General features: G+C 43.8%; 1 protein-coding gene across 2 annotated transcripts; it reads left to right on the forward strand.

Moving 5' to 3' along the window:
- Positions 1 to 4332: 4332 nt before the first annotated feature.
- Positions 4333 to 9796, forward strand: WNT8A (Wnt family member 8A). 2 transcript variants are annotated; one of them, XM_059695343.1, is made up of 6 exons: positions 4333 to 4527; positions 4620 to 4653; positions 4871 to 5009; positions 6887 to 7012; positions 7144 to 7286; positions 8603 to 9796. In XM_059695343.1, the coding sequence occupies exons 1-6, from the start codon at positions 4460 to 4462 to the stop codon at positions 9146 to 9148; spliced, it is 1056 nt and encodes a 351-aa protein (XP_059551326.1). In that variant the 5' UTR covers positions 4333 to 4459; the 3' UTR covers positions 9149 to 9796. The 2 variants fall into 2 exon arrangements, with proteins under 2 accessions (XP_059551326.1, XP_059551324.1); XM_059695341.1 differs by having other exon boundaries at positions 4333 to 4653.
- The last annotated feature ends 4061 nt before the right edge of the window (positions 9797 to 13857 follow it).

Raw genomic sequence — 13857 nt, forward strand, 5'->3', positions numbered from 1 at the left:
AATTAAGGATAATTCATCTTAGACCCAGAAGTGTTGGGTACTGGCCTGAACTCAATAGGTAACCATTTTTAGAATGAATAAATAAATGCATATGTCTCTGAAAACTAATAAAATCCTACGATTATTACTATACTTTCTTTCCCAACGATCAATCAAGGATCATTAATTGTGAATTTCTGTGCACTATCCAGTGTCCAGAGATGGGAGTTCAGAATGGTGAAAGAATAAAAGATATAATTAAGGGGTTTTCGCCAACTTAAATCTCTCTTTGGAGGAGCCCCTCCAACTCCAAACCTTCCTAGGCTAATGGTGAGGTTGTAGCTTCTGCCATCTGGCACCTCAATCTGGTGGGAGAAAATGCTACTATCCTTGGATAGAGTCTCTAGTAATTGGGACTGACAAGGCCTAGCCCCAGGGAGCTTCTAGATTGATAAAGGAAACACACCATTGAACATGAAACAAATCTAGTCATGGCTTGCAGACATCCCCTCTAATGTACCCCAGCCCTCCAGGCCCATGTGTTTAACAGACACCAACTGTTCCCATTTTCCACACAGGAATGCCTTCTCCCCACAACAGGAACCCTGGATCTGAAAGGGACACAAGGTTTCCCCTCTTCCTTCTCTGGGCATACCACTGAGAAACTTTGCAAGTCATTAAGACTCAACTGAGGGCCAAAGGGAGGGTCAGGAGCCCAGGCAGCTAATGCATTTGGACTGGGAGTCAAGTATCCCCAGCGGGTAGGAAGAGACAAGGTTCCAGGGAGGAGAGGTGGCAGAGATTGAAAATTCCTGAGCTCCGTTCAGTGTCACAACTCTGTAGAATATGCAAGGAGGCCCATTCTCCTGCTTCCCACCCTCCTTATCTAATTAGCAGAGTCCTGTAAAAAGTCAGGAATCCTATCTCTTTTCTGGCATCCTCCAGCCACTCTCCACCCTCTCACTCCATACTCTCCCCACTCAAAGACCCCCCGAATTGTTCTGCAGGCTCAAAGCCCTGGAAGGAGACTGGAAAAGAAAAGTGGGGGAACAGGGATTTGGGGAGTTCAATGAAAGTGCACATTTGGAAAGAAGTATTGGCCTGGGATGCACACCATCATCATCACAGGTGACCAACAATCTTAGTTTGCCCAAGACTGTCCTTGTTTAAGCACCTAGAGTCCTACACCACAGCAAACCCCTCAGTCCTGGGGAAAGCAGAATGGTAGGATCCAGGCTCTCTTGGGCCAAACTCACTGTGTAACCCTGAGTAAGTCCTGGACTTCAGTTACCTCCTTGTAAAATGGAACCCTTTAGCTGAGACACTCTATGGTTCTATGAATGGCCTACAGTGGTGCTCTGGGAGGTGGCTCCTGACTTAGAGAACTGATTGCTAAATTTTCAGGAACTTTGCAAACTGGTTCTTAAACACAGCCATTATTAAAAATTAAATTGACCCTAGCCAGTTTTGCTGAGTGGTTAGAGTGTCAGCCAGCAGATTGAAGGGTCTCAGGTTTGACTCGGGTCGGGGCACGTGCAAGAGGCAACCAATTGATGCATCTCTCTCATATCGATGTTTTTCTCTCTGTGTCTCTCCCCTTCTCTTCCACTCTCTCTAAAAATCAATGGAAAAATATCCTTGGTTGAGGATTAACAAAAACAAAATTAAATTTCAGGGGTGTGGGCTGAGTGGAGGGGGCAAAGGGCGGGAAATGGGGGACATCTGTAATACTGTCAACAATTTTAAAAAGAAGGGAAGAAATTTAATTGGATAAACTTACAATTAAATAAGTTATATTAAAAACAAAGATAACAAGTAATGAAAATTCATCACTTTTGGGGAGGTGAGAGATCAACAAAAGGACTTGTATGCATGCATATAAGCATAACCCATGGACACAGTCAGTAGGGGGGTAAGGGCATGTGTTGAGGGGGTGGGAACAATGTGGGGAAAAGAATTTATATGTAGTAATACTTTAAACAATAAAGAATTAAAAAAAGAAAATTCATCACTTTCTAATTTTTTACATTTTACTTTATCTATACTCAAGGTTACTTACATCTATTATTTCTATGATATGATAAAAATATTACATAATGATGTGCTACTGTTCATTACTTCCTAAGTCCACATTGGTAGTTTGAAATCAGCCATCGTGAGAATACACCATGAAAATCAGCAAATGCTACCAATTATGGCTTCTGTCACACCAAAGCTAGTTGTTAAACATTTATTAGAACACCACTGGTTCAGAGACACTATTCTGTCTTGTCATAGGCGTACTCTATCTCTACTGTCATCTTCTGCTCTAATCTTCATTCCAGATTTCCATTCCAGAAAAAGAGAAACCAAGAGTTGGGTCATCATTTAAAAACCAATGAGCCCTATCTGGTTTGGCTCAGTGGATAGAGTGTCAAGCTTCAGACTGAAGGGTCCCGGATTCGATTCTAGTCAAGGGCACATGCCCAGTTATGAACTCGATCCCCAGTAGGGCGTGTGCAGGAGGCAGCCAATCAATGATTCTCTCATCATTGATGTTTTTCTCTCTCTCTCTCCCTTTCTCTTATTCTCTCTCTATAAATCAATAAAAAAAAATTTAAATAAACTAAAATCCTATATAATAAAAAGGTAATATTCAAATTGACCCCTCTACTGGACATTTGACCAGAGTTCAACCAGGGAGTGAGGCCGGCCGGCCAACCTCCCGCGTCTGCTCCCCTGGGCCGGGCTGGCCCTATCGCCCCAATCGGGGAGGGACAGCCAGACACCCCCGCCCCCTGACACACACACACACACACACACACACACACATTCATGCACTGGGCCTCTAGTAAATTAATAAAACTACTAATGAGAGAGTAGAGCTGGGGTTAAGGAAATGGATGCACAGTTTGGTTGCAAATGATCTATAGACTCTAGAGTGGAGTGCCTGTCTCTGGCTCTTCTCTCCTCCCAGGAAACCCCTCTGTCCACAATGAAGGATTTGGACAGTTCAGCACAGAGGTCTTATGTAGACAGAATCCTAGAGGACTCTGAAGAAGGCATTAATTGTCTCCAGGTATCTATCTTACAGGTCTATCTTGATGGCCAACTGAAGGATTCAAAGTTAACTAAGGTGATTCTCATGCTGATAGTTAGGGAAGACAATATTTCTCCATGTCTGGCCTACAGTCACCTCTGGCATTAATAAATTCTGCAAATTGTAAAATTAGGATTAAAGCATGCAAGAGAGCTGGGAAAATCTTTAGAGTTCATTCAACATTCAACATTTTCCCTACTCTCTCATTTTAGAGATGACGAAACGGAATCCACACAGTAGTTAACAGCTTGCCCAAAGTCACATAACAGATTAGTGGCCAAAGTCTATGGCTCCCAATACCTAGAGCAGAGGCCTTCCCTTAATATCTTGAATTCCTTTAAAAAACATTTTATATCTTTAGAGAATCTGCGCAGGAGCAAGCACAAAGTTTGCACACAAAAAGCACACTAATTTCCCCTCTGCTTTCTAGAAAATAAAGGAATATTTTTATAGAATACCAACTGAATGCCAGGTGCTATGGGGAACAAAGAAGCATAAGACCCATTTTTCATTCATTCAGACATCTTCTTAAGCACTAAGACTACTAAGCAAATCTAAAAGACAGATTCCTGCCTAAGGGGCTGATGTCCTTGAAACAAAGTGGTATCAGAAAGAAAGCCATCAATCTTTTCAAATACAGCCCTGGGTGGTCCAAAGGTTGATTCCCACGTATACAAACAGCTAACAAACTGGAGATCTAACCCTCAAATACAAAATGATAGACATATTAGGAATGAAAGAAATTTACTAGAGCTTACTTTGGTAGAATGTGCTAGAAGGAACTGCAATAGAGGTGAACTCTGCAGTGTTTCTGCTTCCTGGTCCCACAATTCCATGACTTCATAGTCAACAAGGGAGGAGGGGGGAATCGTGTACCCCTTACTTGGGTAACTACGTAATTATTAACACCTTAGGGAGCAAGGCAGGGTAAGGGGTGGGGTCTCTTTGACAGATAAGGCACTGAAGCTCCAAGGGACAGGTGACCTACCTTCAGGGTTAGGAACCCTGCCTGCTCCATGCTATAAGAGTCTGAGAAATGAGCCCTCAAGGAGGAAGAGACATAAGTCTTATTTATAGAGGGAAGATATTTCCAGAGTATGGGAAGACCTCAGACCCTCTGTCAACCTGGGAGGGAAGAAGGGCTGGAGGGGCGGGGTGGGGTGAGGTAGGGCGGGGCTTTCCTTGAGGCTTTGGCCTCAGTCCCTCCTCCCTGGTCTCCCATTGGGCCAGTGGCTCCTGCAGCCCTGCCAGTGAGGAACAAATGAAAAGGGCTGTTGATTTTTCCCCCTTGGCCATTCAGAATTTCCCAACATATATACTGAGGAAGACCCTGCTCTCTCCTCACTTTTTCTCTGGACTTGTCCCTGGGCTGAATTTAGTCCTCTCGGGGAGGGCAGGGCCATGGGAGTCCTGTTTATGCTCAGGGTGGCTGCGGGCATATGCTATGCCACTTTCAGTGCCTCTGCCTGGTAAGTCCTTTCCCCCACCCTCACTCCCTGCCAAGGAAGCCCCATTATCTCAGCCCTGTTCACCAATGCCTCACTTTTTCTCTCTTTGGTAGGTCAGTGAACAATTTCCTGATAACAGGTCCCAAGGTAGGATGCTCTCTGGCTTCTATTTTTACCCATTCAGCTTCCTAAGGGATCTCTTTGGGGGAAGGAAAAGAGGGGAAGGAGATAGTACCAGATCCCTCACCCAGAAGAACCTATGATAGTTCCTTCATAGAGAGCTAACCCATTTGAGTTCTGCCTGCTCCCCAGATGACCTGATCTGAGCTGGGCCCGAAGCTTATAGCCCTTTTCCCTTTGCAAGGCTTATCTGACCTACACTACCAGTGTGGCGCTGGGTGCCCAGAGTGGCATTGAAGAGTGTAAGTTCCAATTTGCTTGGGAACGCTGGAACTGCCCTGAAAATGCTCTCCAGCTCTCTACTCACAACAGGCTGAGAGGTGGTAAGTTTGTGCACCTGTACAGGGGGGATATGTGCATGGAGGTGGGCTTGCAGTATGTGTGCATGTGTAGCATATATGTGCACAGTGATATGAAAAAGTTATCAGTGATCTGCTGACCTGCCACTTCCTGGCTGTGTGACTTGACTAAGTTACTTCCCCTCTCTCAGCCCCAGTTCTGTTATTTTATCATAAGACCAGCCCACCAGGAGCATTGTAAGGATTGAATGAGGTGTTTCTATACAAATGTAATAATTACTCTGTTTTTTAAAAATGCATGCCTATATTTGTGTGTTTGAACTCACTTATCTTGCACTGATTTGAACGAAATAAAAATGGGGAAAAGGCTCTGCGTTTGTGAGGGAATATCTCATCTGCCCAGCTGCCATAAAATCCCAACAGCATAGGAGCTGAGAGATCACATTGAGCTGTGCCTCAGGTGGGGTATGTGTGTACACCTGTGTGTGCATCTGTGCAGCTATTTGTAACTGTGTAGTAGTTTGCATAGAAACAATAAGGAGTTGCCAGAGAAGAGTTGGGGGAAGGAGTAAAGAAGATGAAGACAAAAAGAAATATCTCCCTGTGGGGTATACAGAAAGAATGGGGAGTGCATGGAAATGAAATGGGACAATGTTTATAAAGAGTTAAGATACAAGCTCATTGTCCTAACAGGTTTGGCTCAGTGGATAGAGCGTCAGCAGCCTGCGGACTGAAGGTTCCCAGGTTCAATTCAGGTCAAGGGCATGTACCTTGGTTGTGGGCACATCCCCGGTAGGGGGTATGCAGGAGGCAGCTAATCAATGTTTCTCTCTCATTGATGTTTCTAACTCTCTATCCCTTTCCCTTCCTCTCTGTAAAAAATCAATAAGATATATATATATATATATATATATATATATATATATATATATATATGTTTTGTTTTTTTTTTTAAGAAGATACAAGCTCATGCCCTAGCCAGTTTGGCTCAGTGGATAGAGCGTCGGCCTGCAGACCGAAGGGTTCTGGTTCGACTCCAGTCAAGGGCACATACCTCGGTTGTAGGATCCTTCCTAGCCTGGGCCCTGGTTGGGGCACGTGCAGGAGGCAACCAGTTGATGTGTTTCTCTCATATCAATATTTCTCTGTCTTTCCCTCTCTCTTCCACTCTCTCTAAAAAGCAACGGAGCCCTAGCTGGTGTGGCTCAGTGGATAGAGTGTCGGCCTGCGAACTGAAAGGTCCCAGGTTCGATTCCGGTGAAGGGCACATGCCCAGGTTGTGGGCTCGATCCCCAATAGGGGGTGTGCAGGAGGCAGAGGATCCATGATTCTCCTCATGGATGTTTATCTCTCCCCTCTTCCTTCCTCTCTGAAATCAATAAAAAATATATTTAAAAAAAAATAAAAATCAATGGAAAAATATCCTCTGGTGAGAATTAAAAAAAAAAAAAAAAAAAAAAGATACAAGCTCAGTAAGTGGTAGCCATGATCATTATGATTATTACAGGGCTCTAGTTGTATGTCAGAAGGAAGAAAAGGTCCTCTGTTTCCTAAGACGGCCTCAGGGCATGAGTCCTCAAGCCAGAGGCCCAAAAGCAGTGGGTAATGACCAGAGGCCTAGGCTGGACTTCTGGAGAGAAGAGCCCTGCTCTCAACACCACAGCTGGTGAGGAAAGTGGCCTTGGTCCCATCACTCTTTTTATCTCTGGGTTTTACTTCTAGAGCGTGGGGATTTCCTGCCTGAATGAAGTAACCAGATATGTACTGTTCTCTCAAGTAGAAGAGCATCCTCTTAAATTCAAAGGGGCAGGAGACAAGGGAGAGGAACAGCATTGCTTTTCCAAAGCCTCTGTTTTGGGTCATCAGAGTCCACGTTTCGAGTCCCCTTTCTCTCTCCAAAGCCACCAGGGAGACTTCATTCATTCATGCTATCAGCTCTGCGGGAGTCATGCACACCATCACCAAGAACTGTAGCATGGGCGACTTTGAAAGCTGTGGCTGTGATGAGTCAAAAAATGGAAAAACAGGTATGTTGGGCTCTCTAATGGGAGGAAGGGATGAGGAGTACAGAGCTGCGTGTCAGCCAAGATGACCATGACTCTTCTCCTGGGACTTCATAGGGAACTGTACACAGAACTTATTCTTTTCATATGTATAGGAGGCCATGGCTGGATCTGGGGAGGCTGCAGCGACAATGTGGAATTTGGGGAAAGGATTTCCAAACTCTTTGTGGACAGCCTGGAGAAGGGAAAGGATGCCAGAGCCCTGATGAATCTTCACAACAACAGGGCAGGCAGGCTGGTGGGTATGGGAGTTGGCCAGTCAGCCATCAGGCCCAGTATTGGCAACAGCTTCATATCTGTACAGCCTTTCACAACTTACCAAGAGCTATCTCATATCCATGTTTCAGCCTCACACCACCCATCCAGGACTGAGATGGTTACCCCCATTCTCTGGATGAAAAAGCCAGTTAAGGCCATTCCAAGTGGCTTAGTCAAGGCAATACAACTAATAAGCATCATAGGCAGACAATGAACTCAGGTCTGGTGTCTAGTCCTCTTATCACTAAACCTGGTGCTCTGGCTCCTACACAGACAGATTTCTGAGAGCCCAGAATCAAGGCCTTGCTTCCGTAACTTTAAAATTTTTAACCCTTTTGCCCAGCTGGTGTGTCTCAGTGGTTGAGCATTGACCTATAAACTAGGAGATCATGGTTTGATTCCCAGTCAGGGCACATGTCCAGGTTGTGGGCTCTATCCCCAGTGTGAAGCATGCAGCAGGCAGCCAATCATTCATCATTGATGTTTCCCTCTCTCTCTTCATCTCGGAAATCAATAAAATATTATTTTTTAATTATTTTTTTAAAATTAGCCTGCTATATTTGGCTAAATGTCTGTCAAACATTTAATTAACTCACCCCTAATGCCTTGGCAGGGCCAGACCAAATGATTTCTCGGGCCTTATGCAGCCCGTAGGCCGGAAGTTCCCACCCCTGCTAGGTATTCTGAACTCAGAGCTGGAAGCAAGTTGGATTTAGAGCTAAGAGCATAGAAATTTCCCTTTGAACCTATATCTAGATGTCTTGGTTGCCCAGGGCAAGGGGAAGAGGTCTTCAAAGCAATTACAGATGTGGGTAATTGCTTTGGGGTAGAGGTTCAAACTCCAGGAGCTTCCCTCCCTCTGAGAGAGGTCTCAGAGCACAAATCCAGACCCCACAAATACTCTAGCCCCCAGATTCAAAACAATATCAGTGCTAATGATCATATTTTCTTTTATAATTTACAAAGTACTTTCTGGATCATTCTTATTCCAATTGGGCAGATAAAGCAACAAGCTCAAGTGATGAAGTTTGGGCCTGGAGTCTCGGTTTCCTGACTCCAATAATCTATTCAACATTTACCTGGCTTTCTTTAAGAATCACCCAGTGGAGCTTTAAATTCACCAATACCAGGACCCTTAAATCTATGAACATTCTAATTGATAAGATCTGAAGTAGGACCCAGGAAAAAATATTTTTCATGGGCTCCCCCAAGTAATTCCAAGGATCCTCTAAAATTTGGTCTTTCCTATCCAGAGCAATTCTCTCACTTGTACTGTCTTTCTGTCTTTCTGTGAAGGCCGTAAGAGCCACCATGAAAAGGACCTGCAAATGCCATGGCATCTCAGGGAGCTGCAGCATCCAGACATGCTGGATGCAGTTGGCTGACTTACGGGAGATAGGAGACTTCCTAAAGGCCAAGTATGACCAAGCACTGAAAATTGAGATGGATAAGCGGCAGCTAAGAGCTGGGAACAGTGCCGAGGGCCACTGGACACCCAGAGAAGCCTTCCTTCCCAGTGCAGAGGCTGAACTGATCTTTTTAGAAGAATCACCAAATTACTGTATCCGCAATTCCAGCCTGGGCATCTTGGGCACAGAGGGTCGGGAATGTTTGCAGAACAGCCACAACACATCCAGGTGGGATCGACACAGCTGCAGGCGCCTGTGCACTGAGTGTGGCCTGCAGGTGGAAGGGAGGAGAACTGAGGCCATCAGCAGCTGTAACTGCAAATTCCAGTGGTGCTGTATAGTCAAGTGTGACCAGTGTAAGCATGTGGTGAACAAGTACTATTGCACCCGCTCCCTGGGCAGTGCTTGGTCCCGAGGCAAGGGCAGCACATGATAACACTCCACACAAACTTACTTGTTCAGTTGAATGACAATGGAGGGGGACACAGCTTCTCCCTTGGACAGAGTATATTGGAAAATCACAGGGTTGGTCTTGATATCTGCAATACATGGGAAAATTGAGGCTCAAGATTATACAGCATACTCTTAACAGAGTATGAAATTGGAGCCTGGGCCTCCTAATTGTACCTTCCCACAAGTTACTTCCTGGTTTTTGTACCTGTACTTTTGGAGGTTATTTGGTTTGGGATCCATATCCAGAGGGACCTTCAAAGTAATGTTTCCCTGTAAATTTCAGAACACGTTCAACCTAGCTGTGCCGCTGAGAATCAGAGGGAATGGAAGCAAAAAGTGACAGAGTTCTGTCCAGGCTCCTGAAGGAGCAACCTTCCCCTACTCTGACTAGCTCCAAAAAGACCAGCTACAAGTTTATGCAGATGAATGCAGCAGAGACCACATACCTGCCTTGTGGGAGGCTTGTAGTTGTGTTTTTCACCTGAGTATGCACTTTTGAAAAATTCTTCCCACCCAATCCTGGGGAACCAGGATCCAACATGACCTGAGGACTTTTCCAGCTCAGAAACCACCTTTGGACCATGGAGAAGTAATGGTCCCAGTAAGTGGACAGGTGACTACAACTTATCTATACAACCCTCAACCCCCAAGAGAAATCCCCCCTCACCCCCCAAAGAGCTGTAAAACGACTCTATTTTGTTTTACTCCCAGAATGAGAATTCAACTTTACTTTCCAATAAATGCTTCTAGAATGTATATCCAGCTGAGACCTTTTATTTCTCTCTTTGGAAAACTTAGGATCAGAAAGGGAATGATGTATTCCAATTAGCACAAAACTAAGTGAAAAACCAGAACTATCCAATCACCTTGACAACAGTGTTTGACAAATAATAAAATTGAGACTGAGAAACTGGCCAATCCAGATTCCCAGATTAAGAGGTGTTATTTTAATGCAATTTAAGCAACTTGAGGAACAAGGAAGCCCTTTGAACTTGAACCATATGCAAAGTGTGTTTACTCTCTTAACTTTGGCTTCCTGGGGTGTCTGTACACCAAGGACCTGGGCCCCAGGGCAAGAGACTAGGAAAGTTGTGGATTCTACCTTCCTCATTTGCATTTCTACATCTTCCACTGGCAATCTTTGGGGGAGGAGTCGTTTCCCAAAAAGAGCCTTAGGAGCTAAGCCACTGATATAAATCTGAGCATCTCCACCTTGGGGGTCTCCCCTCTCAGCAAAGGCCAAGCCTAAGTTATTTTTAAATGCCAACAGGAAATAATTTTTTTTTAATGAGAAGGAAGGTGAAATGTTCATTAAGGAGCTTGGCATCTCAGTAGACACCATGAGCAGGTGCTTTGAGAGTCCACCCCAGTGCTTTTAAAACTATCACAGATGCCAGAGACCAGAGACAATTTAGCCTATGTCAAAAAAACAGAAACATTTCCTCTACCTCCCTTCTTCTAAGGAAGGTAAAAAACACTACAGTTAGCGACAGAAAGGAAGAGTGTGTGTGTGTGTGTGTGTGTGTGTGTGTGTGTGTGTGTGTGTGTAGAGTTAGTAGAAGAGGGAATGGAAGAGATACTAAACACAAAATTGTGGTGAATAAATAGGCAACCAAAAGATTATTTCCCTGTGACTTGGAGAAAAAGAAAACCAAAAACATAAAATTATCTGATCTTGAGGTTAAACCTCAGTAAACATAGATGCCAAAGAACCCATCATGAAACCTGAGTTGTGATGCTGTGTTAGGGGAAGGAACAACGTGGACTTTCTCCCTTTATTCCTAACTCAATCTCCATCCAAAGAACCCAAGTACCAGAGGCTTTGACATTTTCCCTGGGGCCTTGCTGACATTCCCTAGAGGGGATTTTTAAAAAGAAAACCATCCCTGCTGCCCTGTCCAAATCGTCACTCAAGAAGAACATGCCTTATATTTTTTGTGGGTTTATATCTGAGGTTTTCACTAATGAAACCCAGAGTAATTGGGAATTCTGTGAAAAGTTTGTCAACTTCCCCAAAAAGCTCTTAGTCCTACTTCTTCCAAGCCTCTTCCATCCTCATTCATCTTACCCTCCTGGCAATCAATCACATCAACCAATCTTCCCACATGGATCCGGGGCCAGAAACTAAAGGAATTTGAATTTCTCTACATCCATCACCTTCCTGTCAGGGATTCATTCCAAGGCATTAAAGTGTCATTCAGATTCATTCGTTACTACCCTACACCTCTTCCCTTTTGGCTCGTCCTTAACAAGCTGGCTATCATTAAGGTGACAAAACATTAAAACCCCCATGTTCAATAGGTTCAGGACCCAACACAGGAAGACTGGCCACAATCTGGTGGTGGATTTGAAAACTTGCTGAAAAAGGAATCAACTCATTGAGGGAAACCTGTTCCTGAGCCTACTCCCATATTTCAGTAAATCCAGGTGCTGTGTTTCATCATCTGGAGAACAGAAGCCTGTATTTTCTCAGTCTAGATTAAAAAGGGAAATATGCTTATGCTTGTCAGGCCCCTACAAAGGTTTCCCCCCTCCTCCTTCTCCTCTTCCTTCATCTGACTTTTGCTGTGGGTAGAATTAAGGACTCCTAAGAAAATCCTGAGGCCTTTACCTAGAGTTTCCTCTGGTCTCTTGCAATCTCCTTAGAGCTTGCTGGTGAGTTATCATACAGGTAAGGGTGGAAAGGAAGTAACTGAACACCTACTAAATGTCACATGCTTAAAATATATTATCTCCTTTAGTCCTCAACACTATCCAATTAAAAGGTTACAATTATTCCCCTCTTACTACTGAGGAAACAGGCTCAGAGAAGTTAAGCACCCAACCTAAAATTAAACACAAGGAGATGGATTTGAATTCAGGCCAGCTACCAACACTGAGGCTGGCTGATAAATCACCACTTGTACCCCACCGCTTACACTCCTGGGAGCCCAGATAATCTTCACTGTCTTGACAGCTTTGTAGAGTGACTACCATTCATATGCAGTGAAAGGTGTCCTCTTTCTCCCTCTTCTGCAAATAGGAGAGTCACATTTCTCAGCCCTTCTCCAGAATGAAGAAACCTAACTTTTGACATGCAAAGGCCTTCCTTAGAATGATAAAGCCAATAGCCTAACTCCTGCTGACTTGGGAGGGCAGGATCCTGGTTCTCAGGGAGTACTCAATGAAAAAGGCTAACTATTATGGTCCATATTAGAGGTCAAAGTTTCAAAAGGAATATCAAAGGAGGGGTGTTTGTTTTAGAGGATAAAGGAAGAAAAAACAGGATCCAGAGAAAGACAAATTTCTAGCCACAGATCACAAACTACTTATAATCCTTGATCACAAAAGATAGTGACTTAGAACCAAAATAAAGATGTTTGGGTTGCAAGAAAATGAAATGAAAGCAAGGACCAGAGCAAAGAATTCCAGAGGAAGTTAAAGATATTTGGGTAGGACTCTACACCACCTAATTCTGAGGCATTCTCTACCATAGGAGGAAAGCTGGGTTTAGCCCTGAACACTCTCTGTGGCTGGTGCTCTACTCACCCTGTCAGGCTGCTGTTTTCATCAGAAAAGGGATGTATTATGATCAATGGGAAGCATTAAAGAAATTAGGCCAGGGCTGTAGAAAGCTTCAGACTATACTTTGGGTAATGAAAGTAGGGATGTGGGTAAGGGAAAGTCCTGGTGGTGCACCAGGTACAGGTAGACCTGTACCTGTGCAGACCTAGATGGAACTCGGTGATCCTGAGAAGATCCCTTCTCATTTCTTCACCAAGAACTTCTTGCAGTCTATACCAGGTCACCTGATTCAACCACCTGCTTCTTAAGAGTTCTTAATTCAAAGCTGAAGGAAGAGAAGCACATTGTACACTGTTCTGAAAGACAGTTAGGGAGAGGGAAGCCATTTTTTCCTGACTTGGAAGTGCTTATTAGGACATTTGCTGCATGTCTAACCTGAATCAGCACTGCTATATTGTAAGCCTACCAAATCTTCTAGGAACTTTCATAGAGTCAGGTCTTCAAACACTTCTTCTCTCCAAGCCAAATAACCCTAATTACTCCAGTTTTCCACTAGTTCTCTCTCATACTCTTTTTCTTAGACTGCCTTCAAATGCACCTACTTTGGGTTTCTATGAGGAGTCAAGTGGGGTGTGTACCCTTCTCAAACCTCAACTGCCATCATGTCTTTGCCCTCAAGTATCTGAAAAATCTACCTATTCTTGGCTGTCACAGAACTTTGATTGCCCTATCAGTCCCCACTTACATTTCTACCTTGTCCAAGTTCATGTCTAACCTGTTAGAATTTTTATGAGTTTATTTGAGCCAATTTGATGACAACTGCCTGGAAGCAAAATCTCAATGGATTGAGAAAATGCTTTAGAGAATGGCAATTTTGTGCCTTATTTTATACATTACAATAAGAGGAGGAGGCATAAGAAGGGTTAGGTGAAAGTGAAATTCATTATTGGTAGATGTAGAGATTGTGCCCTGAGGGATCTAGAGGAGGACAATACTCTTAACATTTCGAAGGTATGTTATCAAATATGTTACCTTAGATGCAAAAAGACAACAGACAGGCTCAATTAAGATAAAGATTGACCTTTATCAAGGAAGATACCAACCTAGGATATGAATACCTGCCATGACTTGTTTTTAGTTAAGAAGTTTTAATTTCAGACCATTCTATTTGGATACTTTTGATCT

Source organism: Myotis daubentonii, chromosome 5, assembly GCF_963259705.1.
Source record: "Myotis daubentonii chromosome 5, mMyoDau2.1, whole genome shotgun sequence".
NCBI lineage: Eukaryota > Metazoa > Chordata > Mammalia > Chiroptera > Vespertilionidae > Myotis > Myotis daubentonii.

Excerpts from the sequence above, each read along its gene's own strand:
- WNT8A (XM_059695341.1), top strand. The coding sequence starts at position 4,498 with ATGCTATGCCACTTTCAGTGCCTCTGCCTGGTAAGTCCTTTCCCCCAC. Across the intron at positions 5,010-6,886 it reads TCACAACAGGCTGAGAGGTG|CCACCAGGGAGACTTCATTC; the intron begins GTAAGTTTGTGC and ends CTCTCTCCAAAG. Across the intron at positions 7,013-7,143 it reads GTCAAAAAATGGAAAAACAG|GAGGCCATGGCTGGATCTGG; the intron begins GTATGTTGGGCT and ends TCATATGTATAG.